Consider the following 25,251-nt stretch of genomic DNA (forward strand, 5'->3'; position numbering starts at 1 on the left):
TTCCCTTCCCGAGAAATAAATCCTGGAAAAATAAAATGAGAGGCAACTGGCCTCCAGAAACTCTTTAAATGAGATCAAATGCTGTCCCCTAAATTACCTTGAGTTAATTTTTACTCCTTCACTACAGAAACCAGCAGCAGTAGCCTGTACAACTAGTGCCAGAATTCAAAGAGTAACATTAGTGCATAAACCCTACTGGCATTAAGAATTGATATCACTAGATACAGACTGACCATCTACTCTCTATAATTCATTTCTTCCTTCTTAGTTTGCATACATAATACGTACATATATACATATATATACATATATACATATATAAAATTCATTTCTCCCTCCCATCACCCTTCAAGTCCAAGAAGACTGCCTTCTACTGCCTCCAAAGGGTCTAAAGGTGTGAAACTCTTACATAGGAGGATGATGGTAGAATTGATTAATCTGGTTCTTTGTGCCTAGGCTTCACTAGCTTATGGCTCTTCTCTTCCATTTTCCTTAAATTCACTGGTGCTGATGCTAGTTAAGGCCTGACCTTTGGTCCCCCCCCCCCCCAATGTAATATATCTTAATGAAAGAATAGCTGACACCCTGAAAAATGTTACCTCCTAGAGCAATATAACTAGATAGTTGAGTACTACAGCTATCTCAAAAGAAATCGGCAAACTGACAACATATGTGATCTAAAACAGAAATATTATAATAGGTAAACCAGGAATTTAAAACAAGCATGATTGGGGCACCTGGGTGGCTCAATCAGCTGAGCATCCAACTCTTGATTTCACCTCAGGTCATGATCTCATGGTTCATGACTTTGAGCCACGTGTCAGGCTCTGCAGTAGGATTCTCTCTCTCTCTGCCCCTCCCCTGCTTGCCTGCATTCATTGATTCTCTCTCTCTCTCTCAAAATAAATGAATAAACTGAAAAAAATAACAATAGAGTAAGCATGATTAATATAATTAAAGGTATAGAGGGACATATTAATAATATGAAATAAGATCTAAAAATCATAAAAACAGAACCAAATGGAAATATTAGATATGAAAAATGTATTTGAAATGAAGACTGCAACAAATATTACAAATAGAATGGATGTGAATGAATAAATTAGTTGAAAGATTAGAATGAATACTCTTTCAGGAAGAAATAGGAAAAAAAAGGACAAAGAGATAAAAAAATATATATATAAAAGAAAACCAAAGGACATGGAAAAGAATTGTGTAAGTACCAGCATCTTAATAGCAGTAACAGGAGAGAAACATAAAATTTTAAGAAGGCAAAATACTTGAAGAAATAATAGAAGTAAACTTCCTAGAATTAAGAAAAGACCAAAGGCCTCAGATTGGTGAAAGGGCTTATATAGTCTACCAGCAAGGAAGAATAAGGGGAACACTTACACTAAAGTAAGATTACATATTACTTACACATTAAAGTAAGATTAAGAATATCAAAGGAGGGGCAGTTGGGTGGCTCAGTCGGTTAAGCGTCCAAGTCTTGGTTTCGGCTCAGGTCATGATCTCATGGTTCGTGGGTATCAAAGGGGCGCCTGGGTGGCTCAGTTAGTGAAGCATCCAACTCTTGATCTCAGCTTGGGTCTTGATCTGGGGGTCATGAGTTCAAGACCCTCATTGGGCTCTGTGCTAGACGTTAAGCTTACTTTAAAAAAATCAAAGACAGGGAAAATTCTGAAACATTTCAGAGAGGAAAATGACTTACAAGGGAATAAGATAGATGGATAGATGGATGAATATCAGACAGCTCAACAGCAATAGTGAATGGAAGAAAACAGTAAAGCTTAAAAATACTTGAGGAAAATGACTTTAGTAGGGGGAAGAGAGAGGGAGAGAGAATCTTAAGCAGGCTCCACATTTAGCACATTTAGCCCGATGCGGGCTCAATCCCTGGACTGTGAGTGAGATCATGACCTGAGTCAAAATCAAGAGTTAGACACTCAACTGACTGAGCCACTCAGGCGCCCTGAAATGACTGTTAAGCCAAGAAATTTATATTCTCCCAACTTTCATGTGTTAGTGAGAAGTAAAATATTCTTAGGTATATTTGCCTCAGAAAGTTTGCTATAGGAAGACCCATATTGGAAACCAATTTGGAAGCAAGACTCAGAAATAAATTGAGATGTTGAAAGTATGTGATAAGTGATGATCAAATTTTCTTGAGAAAATTGATTGTTGCCAGAAGAAAAACACTACAACCAAAATTCTAAACAATGAAACTAAAATGAGGGAAGGGGAAATGGGTCACCATATATAATTAAAGTATTGTAGTTGGACTTATAGGTAAGAAAATATTCTCTATTAAATCTTCATCATTCCAAATGTCTTATTCAAGGCTCAGGATCTAATGGATCTTTATTTTCTTTCAAGCTTCCTTTTGCTTTCCTGTGTCATCTGTCACTGCCACTGTTTCTTATATCCTGTGTCATTCTTTTTCCTGGATTCCTTTTTTGTTTTGTTTTGTTGGAATAGCTCCTCAAATAATTTTTCATGTGCAGTCATTGGTATAAATTTTCATATTTCTGCTGATCCAAAAATTCTTTTATTTCACCCTCATTGTTGGAAATAGAATTTAATTCCATCTTTTTATGCCTCAGAATTTTAAGTTATTATTTCATTGTATTCTAGCGTTCATTGTTTTGGGATTTTTTTATTTTTTTTTATTTTTTTTTTTTAACATTCATTGTTACAGATAAAAAGTCTAGGGGCGCCTGGGTGGCTTGGTCGGTTAAGTGTCTGACTTCGGCTCAGGTATGCATGATCTCACGGTCCGTGAGTTCGAGCCCCGCGTCAGGCTCTGTGCTGACCGCTCAGAGCCTGGAGCCTGTTTCAGATACTGTGTCTCCCTCTCTGTCTGCCCCTCCCCTGTTCATGCTCTGTCTCTCTCTGTCTCAAAAATAAATAAACGTTGGGGCGCCTGGGTGGCGCAGTCGGTTAAGCGTCCGACTTCAGCCAGGTCACGATCTCACGGTCCGTGAGTTCGAGCCCCGCGTCAGGCTCTGGGCTGATGGCTCAGAGCCTGGAGCCTGTTTCCGATTCTGTGTCTCCCTCTCTCTCTGTCCCTCCCCCGTTCATGCTCTGTCTCTCTCTGTCCCAAAAATAAATAAACGTTGAAAAAAAAAAAAAATTAAAAAAAAAAAATAAATAAACGTTAAAAAAAAAATTTTTTTTTTTTTTTTTTAAAGTCTAATGTTAGTTTGATACTTATTCTTTCATAGGTAATAGCCTGCTTTTTTCTCCCTCTCTGGAAGCTTTTAGAGCTTTTATTCCTATAGTTCTAAAGTTTCTTTAGGAGATCTCTCTCAATTTCTCCCAGTATCCAAAAATAGCATTCTTATGAAAACTTTGGTAAGCCAAAATGGCATAAAGCAAAGAAGCAATTACCATTTATTTATAAAGAAAACGTTTTCCATCTTCCCAGATTCCCTAAAAAACCCTCTCTCAGGCTTTTCTGGTACGTTAGGACACATCTTGCTAACTGATGCACAAGATAAATTGAGATAAAGCACAGAGCTCACACACACAGTTCACAGCTCTGGCTACTTGATGCTGAGATGCTGAGTCTGATTCCTGGGGAGGTGCTGGGCCGGGCCACTCTCACTGCAGGGTGGTCGCTGCCTCTACGAGGGCTTACTGCACAACAGGCCCTGAATGCTATTTTTGCCCTTTACCTTTTTTTTCATAAAACTGAAAATCCTCCTCAGATCTCTTTCAGTTAGCAAAATCAAGTCCTAATATAGATCTTTCATATAAGCAAAGTGGCCTAATGTAAACTTTGGAAAAGCAGGGAGTACCTATATATAAAGTCTTTTTTTGCAAAATATGCTTAGCACCCAGGGCTCTTTCAGACGGGACTCCCACTTGTTCCATTCAGGGAAATTTTCTATAATTATTTTTTTCTTCTATCTGATTTCTCCACTCCAAGAGTTCTTCTCAGACAGATGTCTTACTTCATTGGTTTTATCCTCTGTGTCCCTTAACTTTTCTATCATAATTTCTGTATCTTTTGCTGTACTTGTATCATTTTTATCCTCTGACCACTGACTTTCTTTTTAACTATGCACATTGTTTTTCATTTTGTCATCTGATTTTTTTTTGTCAGTTTTACTTTTTTTTCATCAGTTTTACTTTTTAATATTATATTTTCTATTCCTCTTTATGGAACTTATTGTTTTACACATGTAATATTCTTTTATTCTTTACAAAGATAATGAGCTTGGGGTTTTGTTTTTTTTTTTAAGTTTCTGTGATTTATTTTTCCCATTCTGTATGTTTATCTAGGCTCCTATCTTTGTTGAAATTTTTCTCATATGTCTTCTAATTCCTGTCTAAACATTAAAATTTATGAATAAAGGACTACATCTGTTAAAAAAAGATAATTGATAGTGACTTCCTGTGCAGTATATAGGCGTATTTCCCCACGGGCTTCTCCCTTACATAAGACACTGACCAGGGATTTTGTATAAGTGCATGGCACATACTGTCTACCAGGCTTTCTTCCCTAGTATCTGTGTTGGGAGTTACTTTAGGCTCTGCTCTCATTCTCATTTAGGCCCTTGTGTCCTTAGTACGCTCCCCACAGGGATGTCCTCTTCACAGCCTATTTGTGCTTTTGTATTTGATGACTTACTTATTTGGAAGTTTTCCATCTTTTACCTCTGGTGAGTAGGCTCTCTTTTTCTTGGCTGTGAGAGCCTCAAAATTTCTTATCTCTTGATGACATACTTTCTTCTTTTCTAGTGCTATTTTTCTTTCTTTTTGCCAGAATATCCTTCCTGCCAATTTTGTGGGGTGATGGGGAAGAAGGATAACGTAGTGTTTAGTTTACTATTTGAAACCAAAAGGCCCAAACTTTAGATATCGTAAGCAGCTTCTGTTAGTGAAAATCTGAGTCTAAAATGCTTACTAGTGCCACGCTGTAATTCTTATATATTTCTTTAATAAGAATATGTGAAATTTCCATTTAAAATAAAAAATAAGTTTTTTTTTCCTGTTTACAAAAGTAACAGATGTGGAGTATTACAGAAAGTGACATTTTTAATAGTTTCTTCAAGAAATCTAGAGTGCTTTTGAAGATGGATATGGAAAACTTTATTACTTTTTGTTGTTGAAATGTTTTTGAATTGTTATTGCATGTGGAATGGAGTAGAAGTAAGAATTAAGCTTAAGTGCAATTTGTAAAATTTAGGCAAAAGGCCGTTAACATAGATATATTTAGTGTAAGTTTCAATTAATCCCCTGATTGTTAGGAACTAACTCCTCAGGTACAAGTTTCCATTTTTATTTTTTAGGGGAAAAGTCAAAAATACTTTAATTCAGCTAAAGTAATGCCTAGTTTCAGTTTTGTAACTTCATGCCAGCAAAATGTTTTGAAAAAAATTTTTTTAGTGCCAATACACCATCTCTTGGAACCTGAATTCCCTTTCCATCTAAATAATAACATTCCAGATATTAATGTAAAATTTTCCTCATGACAGATATGGGAGGATATGTGAGAATTTTTCACATTGCTAAAATTCCCCAATATTTATACCCAGATATATGTTTTTTATATTTTGGTTTGGGTTTTTCTTTTTCCTTATAACTATAAAAGCAGTGTATACTGGAAAAATACATAGTATATAATGACAGTAAAAGTGTTCTAACTGTGCCTCCATAACTATTATTTATAGTTTGATGTATGTTCTTCCATTTTTTCTAATTATAAACATTTTATATATAAACATTTTTCCTTATCTTTAGTATGTAATAAAAATTATATTTGTAAACGTCTGTAAAGATTAATAGAAATTTTGCCTTTGAATATTCCTAGAATGCAATATTTGGAAACCTCCAAGAAAATTCAGTGAAACATTTTTACTCATACTTTTCACACATTTCTGCTTCAAGCTTGGTCTCTGTTGTGTCAGTCCAGAGGACTTTTGTGCTTAGGACATAGTATTTACCCTCCTTGTGCTGATGACACCCATTTCGTGGAAGTAATGCTTCTCTATCAGTATTTCCTTATTTCCTTATTTCCTTCTTCCAGTCCACTCCTATTATAATCATAACAACTTCCTAATTGATCCATGTATCTCAGGAGTCTGTCTGTGCTACACGTAAGTACTAATTTAATATTACTGAAAGTGCCCATAGTATTACTGCTCTCACCCTCCAGAGTCTGATCTTAACAGAAATCTCAACTTTGAAGAGACCCAGTACATTATCTAGCTCTACTTTGAAATTTTGGATAACAAAACTGAGGTCTAAAAAAGCTTCTTGCAAGGGAGTACCTGACTGGCTTCATCGGAAGAGCATGCGACTCTTGATCTCGAGGGTCGTGAGTTCAAACCCCAGGTTAGGTATAAAGATTACTAAAAAACAAACAAACAAACAAACAAAAAAACCTTGATAAAATAATTTAAAAGTTTCTTGCATGAAATCACTTAGTTAATTGAGGAAGGTAAACTAAAACAAGATTTTCTACTTCTATTTTATTTCCAATGCTTATTCGTATTTAAGTTCCTAGATTGGTCTTCAAAAACCTATGGAACACACAGATCTGATTTCTGTATTATAGATAGTCAAAACTTAGATTGTGATGATGATTTTACAGTGAATATTTTAAATGAGTGAATTGTATGGTATATGAATTATCTCTGTAAAGCTGTTTAAAAGTCAGTAACAGATTTGAATGTATAACTGGGAGGTAAAACAACATTATGAAGAGTGAAAAGCATAGTGGATGTGGAAAATAAAAGAAATGGGGAAATACATAGTTTCTAGTATGCTTTGTAATCAAAGTAATATTTTGTAATACCTTACAGCATAGATTTTATAAGTGTGATATCCTTGAGTATTGAAAACCTGCCCAATGCTGCTTTTTTTTTTTTTTTTTTTTTTTTAAAGGTTTGTTTATTTTTGAGAGAGACAGAGACAGAACGCGAGTGGTTTGGGGCAAGAGAGAGGGAGGCACAGAATCCGACGCAGGCTCCAGGCTCTGAGCTGTCAGCACAGAGCCCAATGCGGGGTTTGAACTCACCCAACTTAAGTTGGGCACTCAACCAACTAAGCCACCCAGGCACCCCCCCCCCCACTGCTTCTATTTTTAAGAAACAATCCTTGTCCTTTTTCTCTTCTGCTCCTAAGCTGCTTCTAGGCAAATTGTGACGATCTAGAAAGAGAAGCATATAAAATTTGGTCTTAGCATTCTTCATCTTCTCACATGCTTCTTCCTCCAACCCAATACTCCTTTCTTTCCCTCTCTTTGGTGATTCCACTCCCATTTTGTAAAATTCAAAATTTCTTTCCCTCTCCACTGATTTCCATTCCACCCCAAAATACCAATTTTCTCGGTAGGCTCTTACTTAAGTGGGTTATTGGATTAATTTATAAGTCATACATTTCTGAAATTTGTATTTTAGGAGATTATAGAACAGGGGTCAGCACACTTCTAATATGAAGAGCCAGATGTGAATATTTTCAGTTTTGTAGGCCTTACACTGTTGCTGCAGGTATTCAACCTTGCTATTACAGGGTGAAAATAGCCACAGATAAAATGTAAATGAATGGATGAGACCTGATTTGACCCTAGGCAGGCTAGATCAAGCCGTAGTTTGCCAGCCCATCTTAGAGAATTCTGAATTTAAAGGCTGAGTATTAAGGTGAAATGGGATGGAGAAATTTAAATACAATAAATTTAGGCAGTTACATCCTTTCCTTTTACCACTAATAAAAGTGTTGTCATTTCTTTACTATTTATTCTTCCAAGGTTATCTGAGAAATAGGGTAGAACGTTGGCACTTTTGAAAGTTTACCAAACCTCATTAAAAAAAATACCAGACTTTACATACCCACTAGAGACTATTGGCATGAGGATTGAGATTATTATTCAGATTAGGTTGATGTGCATGTGTGTATAAATATAAACGTAATTGTGTATGGACGGATGCAAATTATGTGTTGTGTAGTGTGAGTCTGTATTATTTTAGTATATATACTATGGACTGCATTTGGATAGTCTCTAAGATATTCCAAACAAATTTATTAAAGAGGAATATGAAAGGAGACATGAATTTCAGTACATGAGGCAAAAATAAATGCTGGATTATTTGGCCCTGCTAAAGTAGATAAAGACCAATGAAGATCAATGTGGCTAACATCTCTTGCCATAATATTCTTGATTGATTGAAATATTTTACTTCAGAGGCACCCTCGTGGCTCAGTTGGTAGACTGTCTGACTTGATTTCAGCTCAGGTCATGGTCTTACAGTTTGTTGGGTTTGAGCCCCATGTTGGGCTCTGCTAACCGCGTTGGAGACTCTCTCTACCCCCTTTCTCTCTCTCTTACAAAAATAAGTAAACATTTTTTTAAAAAAAGAAATATTTTACTTCAGTCTAATATTTACTTTGTGTTTTGAGCATATGATGATTGTTCATGTATAAAGGGAATGTAGTGTTGAAACAATGACATTGTTTTAGATTCAAGGCAATTATGTCATGATCCATAAAATTACATTTCAACTAATATTTCCATATAACAATGGTGAGAAAAATTTGCATTTGCTGTATCAGTGTTTTGCAAATTACTGGATAATGCAGAATAACAATCACTCATTTAATAGATTTCTTAGAAAAATAAAACATTGGGGCGCCTGGGTGGCTCAGTCAGTTTGGCGTCTGCCTTCAGCTCCAGTCATGATCTTGCGGTCCATGAGTTCAAGTCGCGTGTTGGGCTCTGTGCTGATAACGCAGAGCCTGGAGCCTGCTTCTGATTCTGCCTCTCCCTCTCTCTCTACTCCTCCCTTGCTCACGCTCTGTGCCTCTCTGTCTCTCAAAAATAAACATTAAAAAAGAAAAGAAAAAACATTATTAACTCTGGTCAGTTTGAGCCACTCAGGAAAATAAAATGACGTATTATCGCCCAAAATGTTTTATTTTTACTTGGAAATTATGTCATTTCATTGTATGTCATGAACAGATATTTTAAATGACTCTGACCTTATTAAACAAACCTGCATTTTACTTCCTGTCAGATTTGTGTTTTTCCAGGTCAACATTTGAATATTTTACCTTTACTATTAAGTTAGAACTGATCCAGATAATAAATCAGTTAACTAACACATTGACCTTTCTTCCCTCAATAAAAATGATTACATAGTATACCGCTTTCTACCTCTTCCCTCCTTGTAACTCCTTCCAGATAGTTAGCATTCGTTTATTCTTTCAACAAATAGTTGGGTAACTGTTATGTGCCAGGCACTGTTTTAAGCATTGGGAACAGAATAGTGAGCCAAACTACCTCTGCCCTCATACAGCTTATATTCTAGAGTTAGAAGAAAACAATAAGCAATTGTTTATTGTTTGATATAAAAGTTCTATAGTATGTTAAAAGATCAGTGCTGTGGACAGAAGCAGAGCAGAGTCACGAGGGATTAATCTTGTATATAGTAGTTCTACTCTTAACACAAATGTTGTCCTCTTATTTCCTCTTTTCAATTTATAGTTCCAATGACAGGATTCACACAGAGAGCAACCATTGATCCCGAACTGAATGAAATACATGTCTTATCTGGACTCAGCAAAGACAAGGAGAAGAGGGAGGAGAATGTCAGAAATTCATTCTGGATTTATGACATTGTGAGGAATAGTTGGTAAGGAGCTCTTGTCTGTGTTGCAATCCCAATGTAATATTTGTTTGAGGTTGTTGGTTTATTCAAAAGAAGAGGAATATGGAAGGCTTATGTCAGTTTGTGATGTCTTGCATTTAAATGTCAGTGCAGGCACACCTCATTTTATTGCACTTGGCAGATAGTGCAGTTTTTACAAGTTGAAGGTTTGTGGCAGCTTTGTGTCGAGCATGTTGACATTTTTCGAGCAGTGTTGGCACACTTTGTGTTTCTTTGTCACATTTTGGTGATTCTCAGAATATTTCAAACCCTTTCATGACTGTTGTATTTGTCATGGTCATCTGTGATCAGTGATCTTTGATGTTACCTTTGTAATTGTTTTGGGGCACCATGAGCTGCACACATAATGAGATGGCAAACATAATTGATAAATGTGTGTGTTCTGACCATTCCACCGACCAGCTGTTCCCTCACCTCTCTCACTTTCCTTGGCTCTCCTGATTCCCCGAGATATAACAATATTGAAATTAGGCCAGTTGATACCCCTACAAAGGCTTCTAATTGTTTGAGTCAAGGGAAGAAAGGTAGGCCTCTTATGCCGAACAGCCAGGTTGTGAGTGCGGAGGAAATGTTCTTGGGAGAAATTAAAAGTGTGCCTCTGGTGAACACATGAATGATGAGAAAGCAAAACACCTGATGGAGAAAGTTTTAGTGGTTTGAATAGAAGATCAGACCAGCCACAATATTCCCTTAAGCCAGTGCCTGCTCCAGAGCAAGGCCCTGATTCTCTTCAATTCTGTGAAGGCTAAGAGGTGAGGAAGCTACAGAAGGAAAGTATGAAACTAGCAGAGGTTGGCTCCTGAGGTTTAACATAAGAAGCCATCTCCATAACCTAAAAGCACAAGGTGAGGCAGCAGGTGCTGATGTAGAAGCTCTAGCAAGTTATCTAGCAAGATCTAGCTATGATCATTAACAAAGTTGGCTACACTGAACAGATTTTCATTGTAGATGAAACAGCCTTCTACTGGAGGAAGATGCCATCGAGGACTTTCATAGCTAGAGAGGAGAAGTCAGTGCGTGGCTTCAAAGTTCAAAGGGACAGGCTGACTGTCTTGTTAGGGGCTAATGCAGTTGATGACTTTAACTTGAAGACCATGCTCCTTTACCATTCTCAAAATTCTAGGGCCCTTAAGAATTATACTGAATCTGCTGTGCCTGTGCTCTGCAAATGGAACAACAAAGCCCAGAACACAGCACATCTGTTTATAACATAATTCACTGAATATTTTAAGCCAACTGTTGAGACCTACTGCTCAAAAAAAAAGATTCCTTTCATTCTAGATGCCATGAAGAGCATTCAGATTCGTGGAAAGAGGTCAAAATACCAACATGAATGGGAATTTGGAAGAAGTTGATTCCAACCTTCCTGGATGACTTTGAGGGGTTCAAGACTTCAGTGGAGGAAGTAACTGCAGATGTGGTAGAAATAGCAAGAGAACTAGAATTAGAAGTGGGACCTGAAGATACGACTGCATTGCTGCAATCTCTCATGATAAAGTGGTTTCTTGAGAAGGAATCTACTCCTGAAACAGATGCCGTGAAGATTGTTGAAATGACAACAAAGGATTTACAGTTATTGCATAAACTTAGTTAATATAGCAGTGGCAGGGCTTGAGAGGATTTACTCCAATTTTGAAAGAAGTTCTAATAGGTAAAATGTTAAACAGCATCATATGCTACAAATAAATCATTCATGGAGAGGAATCAGTTGATGCAGCCAATTTCGTTACACTTGAACCTTTACCAGCACGAGGATTCAACCCACACACAGTTGGAAATCTGTGTATAACTTGACTTCCTAAAAACCCAACATCTGTGGCACTTAGGTGGCTCAGTTGCTTAAGGTTCCGACTCTTGATCTCAGCTCAGGTCTTGATCTTAGGGTCATGAGTTCAGACCCTGCATTGGGCTCCATGCTGGGTATGAAACCTACTTAAAACAAAACAATCCCAGGAAAAACCCAACTACTAATAGCCTACTATTGACCAGAAACCTTATCAATAACATAAATTGATAACAAAAAAAGTTGATTCACACATATTTTGTATGTTTTATATATTATTTACCATATTCTTACAATAAGGTAAGATAAAGAAAATAGTAAGAAAACCATGAGAAAAGAGAAAATATATTTACCATACTGTATTGTAAAAACTCTGCATTGTAGTGGATCCACATAGTTCAAACCAATACTGTTCAAAGGTCAGCTGTATTATCTTATTTTAAGAAATTGCCACAGCTCCCCCATCCTTAAGTAACCACCACTCTTATCAGTTAACAGCCATCAATACTGAGGCAAGCCCCTCCACCAGCAAAAAAAAAAATTATGACTTGTTAAAAGCTCAGAAGATGGTTAGCCTTTTTTAGCAATCATGTAGTTTTTGATTCAGGTATATGCATAGTTTTTTTTGACATATTGCTGTTGCACGCTTAACAGACTACCTTATGGTATAAAAATAACTTTTATATGCATTGAGAAGCAAAAGAATTCCTTTGAATCACTTAACTACAATATTTGCTTTATTGTGGTGGTCTGAGGGTGCCTGGTGGCTCAATTGGTTGAGTGTCTGACTCTTGATTTCAGCTCAGGTCATGAGCTCACAGTTCGTGAGATTGAGCCCATGTCAGGCTCTGTGCTGACAGTGTGGAGCCTGCTTGGGATTCTCTCTGTATCTCTGCCCCTCCCTCATTCGCACTCACACATCTGTGCTTGCTCGCTCTCTCTCAAAATAAATAAACAAACATTTGTATAAAAAAATATTGTGGTGGTCTGGAACCAAACCCACAATATCTCTGAGGCATGCCTGTATTGGGTAAAGAAGTCAATATTGGTGCCTGTGTTTACAGTGATGTTCAGTGAATGGATTTTACCTCTGAATTTTTCGGTTAGTAGATGATTCCTGGTCCAGAAATCAAGAGAATTATATTTTAGTCTAGAATTTGCTACCAAGTAGATGTGTGAACATGAGAAAAATGGTTTTTTTCATGTTTCCAGGTGGTCTTAGTTTTGGTAAAGGAAGTGATTTCAGTAGAGCAGGGTAGGGGGTATTATTTAGTGTTTTCAAACCGGGACCTTTTTGTTATAGAGCATCTGCACGTTTTGCTTCAGAAAACACTGGCCTAGAGAATCCTGTTCTAATATTCTGTGATTACTGCATAAGTGGATATTTTACAAACACAGGCGCTTCAGAGAACTACCTGCCCAGAGCAGCTAAGGAAATTACTCTTTTCTTTTTTTAAGAAATTTTTTAAAATTATTTTTGAGAGAGAGGGAGAGCACAAGTGGAGGAGGGGCAGAGAGAGAAAGGGAAAGAATCCCAAACAGACTCCATGCTGTCAATGCAGAGCTCGATATGGGGCTTAATCCCATGACCTGATCCCATGACCTGAGCCAAGACCCAGAGTTAGACGCTTAGCCTAGTAAACCACTGATGCACCCTAGAATTTATTATTTTCTAAGTAGAACATTTATATTAAGCAGTAAAACTGAAAGAAATCTGTGAGTTTTTCATTGTGAATAAATAGATGGGATTATCTTCTCTTTCAGACTTTGGTTTGAGCTTTCATATATGCTGTTTGTGTTTCATAACATGAAGTAGGTTGTTCTTAAGTGAGGTTTTGGATCGACACTAAACATAAGAACTTCATTCTAACAAATTCACATTATTGTATGAGAATGACCAGAACTTTTAAGATTTGATGTGAACAAATTTATAAATTTTTTGTTGGTAATTAGACGTCCAGTTAATTTGCTTGCTAAGTATATAAACATTATGTATGTTGCTATTTTTTTAGGATAGAATGCCTTAAAAGTACTGTCTTACAGGTCTTGCGTCTATAAGAACGATCAAGCTGCAAAAGATAATCCAAGTAAAAGTCTTCAGGAGGAAGAGCCATGTCCAAGATTTGCCCATCAGCTTGTATATGATGAGTTACATAAGGTACCCTAACTGCATCGGCCTGTAAACTTTCCAAGACTTATAATCTGAAAGAATCCCAAAATAGGTTTCTTACTATTTTTAAGTGTATTTGAATAAAAAGTTATAATACATAGCAGACATCCATAGAATATGTAGCAGACATTCAATATCATTTCTCCCTAAACCCCTTAATAGAATAAACACTTTCCATAGTCCAAAATTCCTGGCACTTACTCTGTTTGCTTTGTAGCTGCATAGATCAGATTCATAGTATAACCTATTATTTCTGCACTACGAACACCCAAGTAAAAGATGTACAGTTTTTAGCATTAGGATACCTTGTCCCATGATATGAAAAAGTATATGTAACTTCTGACTTAGATTTTCCCATTGTGTACGAAGTCTTTTCTCTCTTTTTTCCCCTATGAGTGATGTGTCTTTTCAATTGGCCTCATGAAAACAGTCTTGCATTCTGAAGTTTTAGAGTCACTAAATATTCAGAGTGGTTTCTTTAGACTATGTCTCCCTTTAACTTTACATGTAGTTCAGTGAATGTTTTCAAAATTTCAGGAACTGCTTTAACACTTTGTATAAGTACAGAATACCACTAAAATTATAATAGTGAAATCATTATTGTACTCCTTTTTCATTTCCTTTTTTTGGTATTGAATAATATAATATTTTAAAAAGTATCACCAATTATATACATCATTTAATATTTGGCAGTAAGCCTAAAAAAATTAAGATGCTCAAATTTAAAAAGTTTCTAGTTACTCTTGACCTTCAGTGATTCAACATGTGTGTCAGAGTTTTATTAAACATCTTGTTTGTTATTATGACCAGCACTTGTTTAAATTAATAATCCCCGTATTTATTGCCCTAAATAAACTCTGTATCTTGGATTAGCTTCTTACTGTCATTGCTTTTGTTTCAGGTCTTCCATTGTCAGTATAATTGTGGTAATACAACTCATTTTAACATAAAATGCAGAGTATTTAAGGAAGTAGCCATAGTATTTTAAAGTAAAATGGGAACAAGAAAAATCAAAAGAAACATTTGGTAGAAATGCAGTAATGTTTTACTACTGTTACACACAGCTACCGAAGTGAAGAAATTTTATTAGGACTTCCGTAGCTTCTTGAGTATGCTTGCATCTTAAAATGTGGCTTGTTTTGTTTATTATAGGTTCACTATTTATTTGGTGGGAATCCAGGAAAATCTTGCTCCCCAAAGATGAGATTAGATGACTTCTGGTCACTGAAGTTATGTAGGCCTTCAAAAGATTACTTACTGAGGCACTGCAAGTACCTGATAAGAAAACACAGGTATAAAAATAATTCACTGAAAACTTTTATTTAATATTATCAGCTACTGTTGGTATTACTTAAATTTTGAAGATATGACTTTGTCTCTGGAAATTTAGTAATATGACAGTGTACGTACTGTGAAGATCATGACTTTTATAACTACCCTGTTGTTTTCCTTATTTTTGCTTTCCTCTTTCAAAGGAAGATACAAAGTGAAAATACGTACTGATGCTAAAATTTTCTAAATATAGAACAAGGAAATTTTGAAACTGTTAAATGGAAGAAATTTCTGTGAAGGTGATGAGCCTAACCTTCCAGTAACTACTCACGGCCTAATCACTACAAATCACATCAGTTCTAGATTCTTGCTGTATGCCTGGCCTGTTGATAGCTTTCTTAACAGTGGATGTGATGGTATGGTTGACTAAATGCTATCTAATCTGATGTTTCACAATACAACTTCAAATATGATTGTGATTTTACGTCAATTATCTTTGCCATTTAATTGTAAAATCATGTCATCAAACATTTTCATATATATCTCCTGGTCATGTTTGCTTTTTACTAGTGAGTGATAAGCTACTGAAAAATGTAGAAAAGCATGTGTGTCCTTTTGGTTATTGATAGTGTTCTGTGGTAATAAAAATTTATAGTTTGGAAAGAGTTTAGACTTTGATGATAATAGCTACTGTTTATTGAGCAATTTTTGTGTGCTAGATCTTACATATTATTCCTATAATAAGGTAATTGAATAAGTTCTGTTATTATCACTATTTTGCAAAAGAAAAAATGAGGTGTTTTTAAATGGGTTATATAATTCATCTAGGATCACTCAGCCATAAGTGACACAGCCAGGTTGTGATCCTGACTATTGTAACTCCAGAGTTCATCACCTTACTGCCACTGTGACTACCACACGTGCATACACAGATGTCTTTGTGTATACTTATATACACAGACACGTTCAGATGTCTGTTATATATAATGCATTTATGTTTTGTATAGAATATAAGTAGGCATAAATTATTAGACTGTTTTCCTTTATCATATCATGTTTACTTACTGTTCCTTTCTCTGCTTTCCCAAGTTGTGCTTGAGAGGAAAATTAGTAACAGAAGCTAGGTATTCTGTTACTTTGGCATTACTGTGAATAAATAGTGTATTTCCTATAGAATCTACAGGAGAAAGGGTCTGAATCTTCACGTTGGCTGGATGACAAGAGATAAATTCTGTTTTATTAATAAGATTTAATGAGGCACTGTCAACTAATGTTTACATTGCTAAAATGTTATTCCTTAATATTTTACTTAATGTTTAAGTTTTTATAAGGATGAGACAAATTTGGGGAAATTATAGTGTTCTTTTTCTACTTCATATATAACAACTGGTAATTGGAATATTAAGTTAAGCTCTTTTTAAAAAATTTCCTGACCAAAAGCCCATTAGAAATTAAAGGAGATTTTTTTTTTTAATGTTTATTTTTGAGAGAGAGAGAGAGAGAGAGAGAGAGAGAGGGAGAGAGAGAGAGAGAGAGAGAGGTGTGTGAGCTAGTGGGGGAGAGGCAGAGAAAGAGGGAGACAGAGGACATGAAGCAGGTCATCAGTTCTACCAATACACTGACAGCAGAGAGCCTGATGTGGGACTCGAACTCATTAGCTGCAAGCTCATGACCTGAGCCAAAGTCAGACATTTAACCAACTAAGCCACCCAGGTGCCCCTAGATTAAAGGAGATTTTTTAGTACTATATGTAAAGAATTGGAACTCACTTTATAACCACTTTCCTCTGGCTTTTAATTGAAAAAAATTAATCCATGGTTAATTAAAAAAAAAAAAAAAGTCCCCTTACCCTTCAAAATAATTGAATCATCATCCCATTATTGAGGAAAAAACAACTTACTGTTTTGTAAGTTTTATATTTGCACACATAGATTCTTGTTTTGTTTAGCTGAAAAACAGGAATCATATTGCTTTGAATCTGATTTCTTTTAATGAATGATATATTACAAATATCACCATCTTAATACAAATTATGATTATAATGACTGCAATAGTGTTCTATTTTATGTATAATTTACTTAATTAGTTTACTTGGATGAAATGTTTAGATTATTTCCAGCTTATTTGCTATTATAAGTAATACTGTATTTAACATTTTTATATTCTTCCATCTGTACCCCTATCTAAAAATTCTGTAGGATATTGGTAGAATTGATGAATTATCAGTTGCCCTCCAGAAAGTTAATTTTCATTCCTTCCAGAAATAAGTAGGGTTATTCATTTTCTCACAGCCAAGCCATTTTAAGAAGTATTATTATTTTCTTAATCTTTGACAGTTGTTTTTCTCTTTTGAAAATATATCAGTTGGGGGTGCCTGGGTGGCTCAGTCTGTTGAGCATCTGACTCTTGATTTCAGCTCAGTCATGATCTCACAGTTTGTAGGTTCTAGCCCCATGTCAGTCTCTATACTGACAATGTGGAGCCTGCTTGGGACTCTCTTTCTCCCTCTCTCTCTGCCCCTCCCCAACTCATGCTCTCTATCAAAATAAATAAACATTTAAAAAAAAAAGAAAATGTATCAGTGGACAGACTAAATGACAATTTGTGGGAATCTGAAATACTACCTATTATGGCATGTTTTAAATTTTAATAAAGCACAAACATCATTGTTAGTGGCTTATGCTGCTAAAAAGGCATAAAAGTAAGGAATGCAAGTGGATAATGAATAAAAGAATAACTGGTAATAAATCATTTAAAACTTTAAATATAGGATAAAAGACTCAAATTTTCTGAATATGAAAATGGTTCATAAATAGTAACTGAAGCTGAGAAGCAACAAGTTTGTGTGACTGAACAAAGAGGCAGCCTTTGAAATTTTCTACATGGGAAAAGGAGTATGCTAGCCCATCTCAGAAGGAAACCAGAAAAGCCAGAAAAGGAGAATTTAAGAATATTTAAAGACCCCCCCATCCATTTATATAGATTATTTTCAATTAGAATAGTAATAGTAGCATAAAAATGTGGAGCACAGTATTCTTTTTTTTCTGATTGTGAGACTTTTTGACATTAGTGCTGGGAGCTAATGTCTTATATTGGAAAAAGTACTAGAGCTGAACCTGGGATTGATCTTCAAGCCTTTTAACTTAATCTTTCTGGAGATCACTTTGCTTATGTATAAAATGACCAAAGCATTCACCTAAGGGTCTTTATAAACATCAGTGAAACTTTACTTATTTAAGAAAGTTAACTGAGCACTTACAGTGTGCTAGACATCGTCCTAGGCTCTGTGGATATGTCAGTGAAGAAAACAAACAAAAATTCCTGCCCCAAGTTTCTATTTTAGGAAGGAAGACAGGTAATAAACATAATAAGAAATTTATGTTAATAACTATAATATGAACTAAAACAGGTTAAGAACTATTTTGTACAGATGATTTTTAAATAAGAATATTAGGATAGACCTCACTGCAAAGGTGACATTTGACTAGTGACCTGAAGAACAGGAGGGAATGAATCGTGTAGATATTTGAGAAGAAGAGTGTTCCAGATAGGTAATAGACAAGCCTCTAGGGTTAAAAATATGCCTGGATTATTTGAGGAATAAATTGAGGAAGACACTGTGGTGGAAATAGAATGAGTAGGGCGATTGTGGGAGGAGATGAGGTCAGAGTGATAAGAAGGGGACAGCTGGTGAAGAGTCTGGCTTTTACCCTGAGTGAAAGGAAAAGCATTGAAAGATTTTATGTAGAGGAATAATAACACACTCAGTCTTCTTTTAATAAAACCATTCTGGGTTTTCTTCCAAAAGAACTGAGTAAAAGGTTATGGCTGTTTTCACTCAGATAAGGAATTCTTCAGAAACAACAGGTTCGTGTGTTGGGAAAGATGAGTTCAGTTTAGTGCACTTTAGGTTTTAGAGATCATCTGTTAGCATTTGGAGGAAAGGCATGGGCCGATTATTACCTTTATGAGTCATCAACAAGGAAAAGGAGTTTGCTTCAAGAGCGTGAGAAGAGTAGAGAGATGTCGGGCCTTCTCTGAAGACCATCACCATTTGAGGGAAGGTGGAGGAAGAGACACTCCATAAAAGAGATCAAGAAGGCCCAGTAAGATTCTGGATAAGCTTTGAAGATTGCACCAACAGAATATCTTGATGGATTGGACATGGGTAGGAGAGGAGAGCAGTCAGGGAGCAGCTAGGGCATCTTGAGAATCTTGTCTGCTACTAATTTGAACAAACAATAAACGTCCCATTTTATTTTATTTTATTATTTTATTTTATTTTATTTTAGATTTATTTTAGATTTGTTATTGTTTTAAGATTTTATCTTTACATAATCTCTACCCCCAGTGTGGGGCTTCAATTCACAACCCCGAGATCAAGAATCACATGCTCTATCGACTGAGTCAGCCAGGCACTCCTGTTTTAGATACTTGAAAAAAACATAGACCACTTTTTATACCAACTCTTAGATGAATTCAGGAGTTTAAGGAACACTGATACATTGCAGGCAGAATAAACAGAAGTTGTTTTATATGAATTGAATAGAGCATGAAAATTACCTTTTTAATTTAAATTTCATATTAGATACCTAGTATTTCATTATATGAAACCTTACCCTATACTACTGGGCTAGCTTGTTTATTTCTGGTGTTCTTATGGAAAACATTTATGTATTCTGTTTAGTTAAAATATAAATTTAGAGGGAGAGAAGTATATTGTATGCCAAGAAATCTGTCTTTATTCTTAATGGTGCTGCACAATACAGTAAATAAAGTGCCACTATTATTTTTTCTTGTAACGTTCAAGTTTCCAAATTTGTCGATGATTTGGGGGTAGAAAGGAGCAAAAGAAAAACTTTTTTATAGGATTAATTCCTTTTCCTTTCAGTACAGGGCCCAGTTGTTGGCCTAAATAGAATTCTAGATCGCAGACATAAGTCCAATGATAAGTTTTTGCAGGCTAAAGAAAGCTTAGAAAAAAGATGAGTGGAAACATACCTTCCGGGAAAATGAGTCTCTTGACTGGATTGAATAGGATGGTAGGCACGTTGGTTAGGTTATTTCAGGTAGCAAAGGATAAAGACATTCTTAGGATCCCTCACTAGAAGAGAAGTTATTATGAGAATATCCAGAGAATTAAGGCATTCCCTCAGCGTTTGGACAGTGAGGCCTAATGGAGAATCGTTTAGCGTCTTAGAACAATTCTAGTGAGGAGCCACGATAATAGCTTTCCTTGTAACTCAGCCTCTTGGCTTTCTGCTTCTTTCCACCTACTTCTCCTGTTCTGCTGATTATTACAGTCTCTGCTTTCCCTAACCTCCTAGCATCCATCCATCCATGCATGGATGGATGGATGGATGGATGGAAGGAAGGAAGAAAGGAAGGAAGGAAGGAAGGAAGGAATCGATAGATGTAGCTTCAGTAAATAGGTAGGTAGATAGGAAAAAAGGAAGGCAAAGAGGGGTAGGAGGGAAGGAATCCACCTACCATGTCGCGCCTTCTGTTTACCGACTTGTGTGTTTTGTGTGCCTTTTGTGTCCTTGTGTATCTCACGTTCAGATTCTTTAAGAGAGTACCTTCTTAGAGAGGGCTCCCTGGAGGTAGTATCCCTATTGGGAAGAATTCTGCCAGGACACTTTATAAACTGATCAAGCTTGAGAGGATTGCTTTCGTCTCAGGTGCAAAACTGGTCTAAACCATTTTGGACAAGACGGTAGAGTGACATGACCTCTGCCCAAGGAGCTCTCTCATCCGAGGGCTTAAGGGCTAACTGACAATCATGGTACTTATCGGATACAATACAGCTGTAATATTTTGCTAGTCTTTGCCCTGCTTGAAATACAGGTGTTCTATCACTGAGATTAACTCTTAAAGACAGGAAATTATTGATGCCGTCAGCCTGAACACCATTGTGAAAGTCTCATTATTTTCCTCACCCAAATGAAATTGTCTTCTCTACTTATTCTCTATACAATATTTTGAAAAACATCCTAACTTATTAGTTATTAATAAATCCATATATAATTATAACAATGGGATAGTATCTTATTTAAATAGATAAATAGTCCCAAGCAGACTTTTATTCTTTTGGAGAACTAATGCATTGTTTCTTTTTTAGCTCTTATATTGGCCAAGTTCGTTGTCTGAACCTCAGTTTCTTATCTGTTTTTTTAAAAATGATAATAAAACATGGTCATTGTAAGGGGGATAAATGAAGTAATATATGTAAAATACTTGATACATTGTCTAGCATATAACAAATACTTGATAAGTGGTTGCTACAATTGTTATTGTTATTGACTGAGACAGGAAATAATCTTGTTAAAAATATTTGAGCCATTTAAAAATATATATATATTCAATCAGTGTCCATGATACTCGTGAAAAGAAAGTATACTCATGTCTGTTTCTGACCTGTTAAGGACCTCTAATGGAATGTATATTGCACAAATCTAATCAAGTATTTTTATTTTATCTCTACTTGTTTCTCATGAAACATATTTGGCTCTTTTGCAGTTTTGTTATGTAAAATATTTGACATGTTCACTATGTTTTGTAGTTGATTTAATCTTAGCTTGTAGTTTTAAGAAGAGGGTAGGAGGTACTCCTACCCAGTCTCTCGCTCCACAGCTGCCTGTGACCTCCTGGCATCACCGTGACGTCTCCAGGAACTCCACAGCTGTACTGTCTCCATGGCAGTATTCTTACTTCTGGATTCCCAAACACAGGGTTTTTTTTTTTAGATATCTACAGTGACTCCTTAGACACAATATTCTACTCCAGGTGTGAATGACATTTCTGATGTTTTCCCATAACTCCAGACAATTATTGTTCTTGTTTACATTTTCTAGGTTTGAAGAAAAGGCCCAAATGGATCCCCTTAGTGCTCTGAAATATTTGCAAAACGATCTTTATATAACTGTGGATCATTCAGACCCAGAAGAGACAAAAGAGGTAAAAGTGATAATAAACTTCAGAAAGTGAGCATTAAGAGAAAAAAAGTCTTTCTAACTCTTACTTGCTGATTTTGCTCTTAGATGTTTAAAGGAAAATGGGGAAATGGGATGACATTAATAATTTTTAAAATGGCATAGAGCAGGGGGTACCTGGATGGCTCAGTCGGTTGGGTCTCAACTCTTGATTTCAGCTCAGGTCATGGCCTTTCAGTTTGTGGGTTCGAGCCTGCGTCAGGCTCCACACTGACAGCATGGGGCTTGCTTGGCTCTCTCTCTCTCTCTCTCTCTCTCTCTCTCTGTCTCTGCCCTTCCCCTGCTTATGTGCACATGCTCGCTCGCTCTCTCTCTCTCTCTCCCCCCGTCTCTCTGAAAAAAAATAAAGTGGCACAGAGCAGATAAAATAAAAATTGAAAAGGCTTACTTTCATGTGATAACAAAAGGTTCAGGTCACACAAAAAGCCCTTGATCCATTCAGAAAAGGATTCTCAGGTTTAAAATTTTAATTTAGACTTTAGTTTTGTGTGTTGGGAAGCAAATAGAAATTTTTACTTTCATAGTCCCATGCTTCTTTCACTTAAGGATTACATGCCTCAGTTTGAGTCTTTTTTTTTTTTTTTTTTTTTTAAGAGAGAGAGAGTGTGTGAGCAGGGGAAAGGGGCAGAGGGGGAGAGAATCACACACGGGACTTGATCCCATGACCCTGGGATCATGACTTGAACCAAAATCAGAAGTCAGATGCTCAACCGACTCAGCCTCCCGCATGTCCCTGAACTTTTCTGTTGGTACTCCAAAATCCCTTAAGAGAAGAAAGAAAACTCTCCTCTTTTGTAGGGACAAAGTGAAGAGAGGTTGGTAGGAGTTAGAATCCCTTCTACCTTGATGTCATAGCAGGATAGTTGGACTACATTCTACTGACTTCATTCATTAGGAGTCCCTAACTTTGAGAATTAATAGCAGGTCATTACTTTTCAGGGGTTTGTTGTTGTTGTGGTTACCTAATAAGGAAGGGAAGGAGAAGATGTAATATTTTTAGGGGTAATCTGTCCCCCCAGTGTGGGGAATATTTGCTTATCTGTGGTGGGTGAATATACCTGCAGTGAATTTCATAGTCATAGCTGGTCTTCCTACTAACTTCTGAGATTCTTTTGTCACTTTAACTTTTGCCAAGCATCCTTGTTCATAGTTCATCTTGCAACATCTGAACTGCAATCCATTTTACCTTCTACTCACAGAATTGGTGCTGACAATATCTAGTTCTGTCCTTTCCATCTACTTCCCTGTTATCTGTTGTTTCACTTTGGCTTTGTAATAGCAACATCAGGCAGTGCTTTTCTTTGTTCCCCAGTAACACAGGCTTCTGATTTAATGTCAAATCACTTTCAGGTACCAGGTTCATTGTACTTTCAAGCAGTAGAACCTGTGTGTCCTTGGCACCAAAACAAAGAGCTTCTCTTTCATAGTTGCTCTTACTTAGTATTGGTTGTAACCCTTCTCTAGGGGGAGAATCAGCAGAACACAATTTAGGACCATCTGAAGGGGGACAGTTAATTGTCTTCCTTGCGCTTCAATCAATTCATGATACTATTTGAAATGGGGAAATTATCCCCAAGTAGCAGAATATGTTTGGTTTAATCTGTTATGGCTTATAACTGAACATAGTTGTAAAGAGCCCATTAATGTGCATTGTATTAGACCAGGCATTTGAACGTTATAAATAAATTTCCTTGTGTTTTCTCCATTGTTATTCTGACATGGCTGTTACCAGGAACATTCATTTTTCTCTTATTTTTTGTTTTGGTTTGTTTTGTTTTCTCTTATTTTTTAAAACCAAACCAGAACAGAGGCTCCTGGGTGGCTCAGTCAGTTAAGCATCCGACTTGAGCTCAGGTCAGGATCTCACGGTTTGTGAGTTTTAGCCCTGAGTCCGGTTCTGCGCTGACATTGCAGAACCTGCTTGGGATTTTCTCTCTGCCCCTCCCCGCCCCCGTTTCGCTTTCTCTCTCAAAAAAACCCAACGACTTAAAAACTTAAAACAAAATATTGCAAAGTAAATAAATTCAATTGTGCCAGCTGCAAGTAGGCCAAAGAAAACAGTTCGTTCTTAAAGCTAAGCTAATGGGAAAAGCCAGGACAGGGAGGTATCTTGAGTTCAAATTGAGCCATTTTTAAAATTTTGGTAGCAGGTTTCTCTTTTTATCGCTTCCTCGGTAGTTTCAAATTATGATTTTGTATGCCACAGACTTCCATTCCATTTCTTAATAGCTGTATCTGTTAAGAGTTGCTTAGCCCTAGTTGAAGTTAGTTAAAATGGTGCTCTGCACATGTGTGTCAGCATCTGAATCACTTCCAAAGTTATTCAAAACAATACCCTCACCCTAAGAGTCTCTGTCTGCTCTTATGTAACAGAAAACTGAAAACACTCCTGACATTGAGAATTACTGGTCTGTGAGATTATTTTGTTCTAAAATGTGTGAATGGATTTTGTTTTGGTAAAAGAAATCCCTTGGTGACAGTTCTAGGATATATACTCACAGTATTTGTTAGTAAGGCATAGAGATCTTCACTCTCCTTATAACATACCGTTCCACTTATCAAAACAGACCTTACTGCTGTTTTCTGTAGTAACTTGTTTTTGTCCTCTGTGTATATTTTAGAAAGTGTTTATTGTATTAAATGATTGTATCAGCAACTAAAAGTGGTTCTCTTTTGGGGGGCACCTACTATGATGATCACCATTATTGTGCCTATATTGGAATAATGGTGGATTACCAGCTATGTGCCAAATAATGATTCTTTGCTTTCCTTCAGTCTCCCGAACATGGATTCTGAATTGGCAGTGAGGTCCTGATAAACCTTATGAAAATGATATAATTTTCTAGAAAAGGCCCAAGAGAAGGTTGCCTAAATTATTTCTGCCATTTTCAGAAGATTCTATAATAGAGAAGGAATGAGAAAAACAAGTTTTCAGCCAGTATTACACATTTTGTATTAATTATATTTCTACTGAGCTTCCAAAGTACTGGTGTCATTCATTTAACCAATGTGTATTAAGTCCTTACAACATGCCAGGCATTGTTCTAGGCACAAGAGGTGCATTAGTGAACCAAGCAAAATACCTTCCTGGGTGGTACTTACTACCACTGAGGAAAGACAATAAACTATTATATAGCAAATTATAAAGTACAGTTTATAAAGTATATAAGTTATATAGTACATTGGAAATAGGTATAATGCGAAAATTAAAAAGAGATAAAAAGGGTCAATAAAGGGAGATCAGAGTTAGAAGGGGTGAGAATTGGGCAGTTGCAGTATTAAGTAGGATGATCATAACAGGCCTCATTTAGAAATGAGCTGCATACAGGGGCGCCTGGGTGGCTCAGTCGGTTAAGTGGC

The 25,251-nt window shown here is 36.3% G+C and overlaps 1 protein-coding gene across 3 annotated transcripts in view; it reads left to right on the forward strand.

The window, feature by feature from the left end:
- The window catches only part of MKLN1 (muskelin 1), a 379,442-nt gene that overhangs the window by 323,782 nt on the left and 30,409 nt on the right, over positions 1-25,251 (forward strand). For all 3 annotated transcript variants that reach the window (XM_078439319.2, XM_060633171.3, XM_060633170.3), the window contains 4 exons: positions 9,491-9,638; positions 13,501-13,615; positions 14,780-14,919; positions 21,754-21,856. In XM_078439319.2, the coding sequence (XP_078295445.1) occupies positions 9,491-9,638; positions 13,501-13,615; positions 14,780-14,919; positions 21,754-21,856 (506 nt within the window). The remainder of the gene's footprint in view (positions 1-9,490; positions 9,639-13,500; positions 13,616-14,779; positions 14,920-21,753; positions 21,857-25,251) is intronic.

The sequence above is a fragment of the Panthera onca genome, chromosome A2 (assembly GCF_046562875.1).
Source record: "Panthera onca isolate mPanOnc1 chromosome A2, mPanOnc1 haplotype 2, whole genome shotgun sequence".
NCBI lineage: Eukaryota > Metazoa > Chordata > Mammalia > Carnivora > Felidae > Panthera > Panthera onca.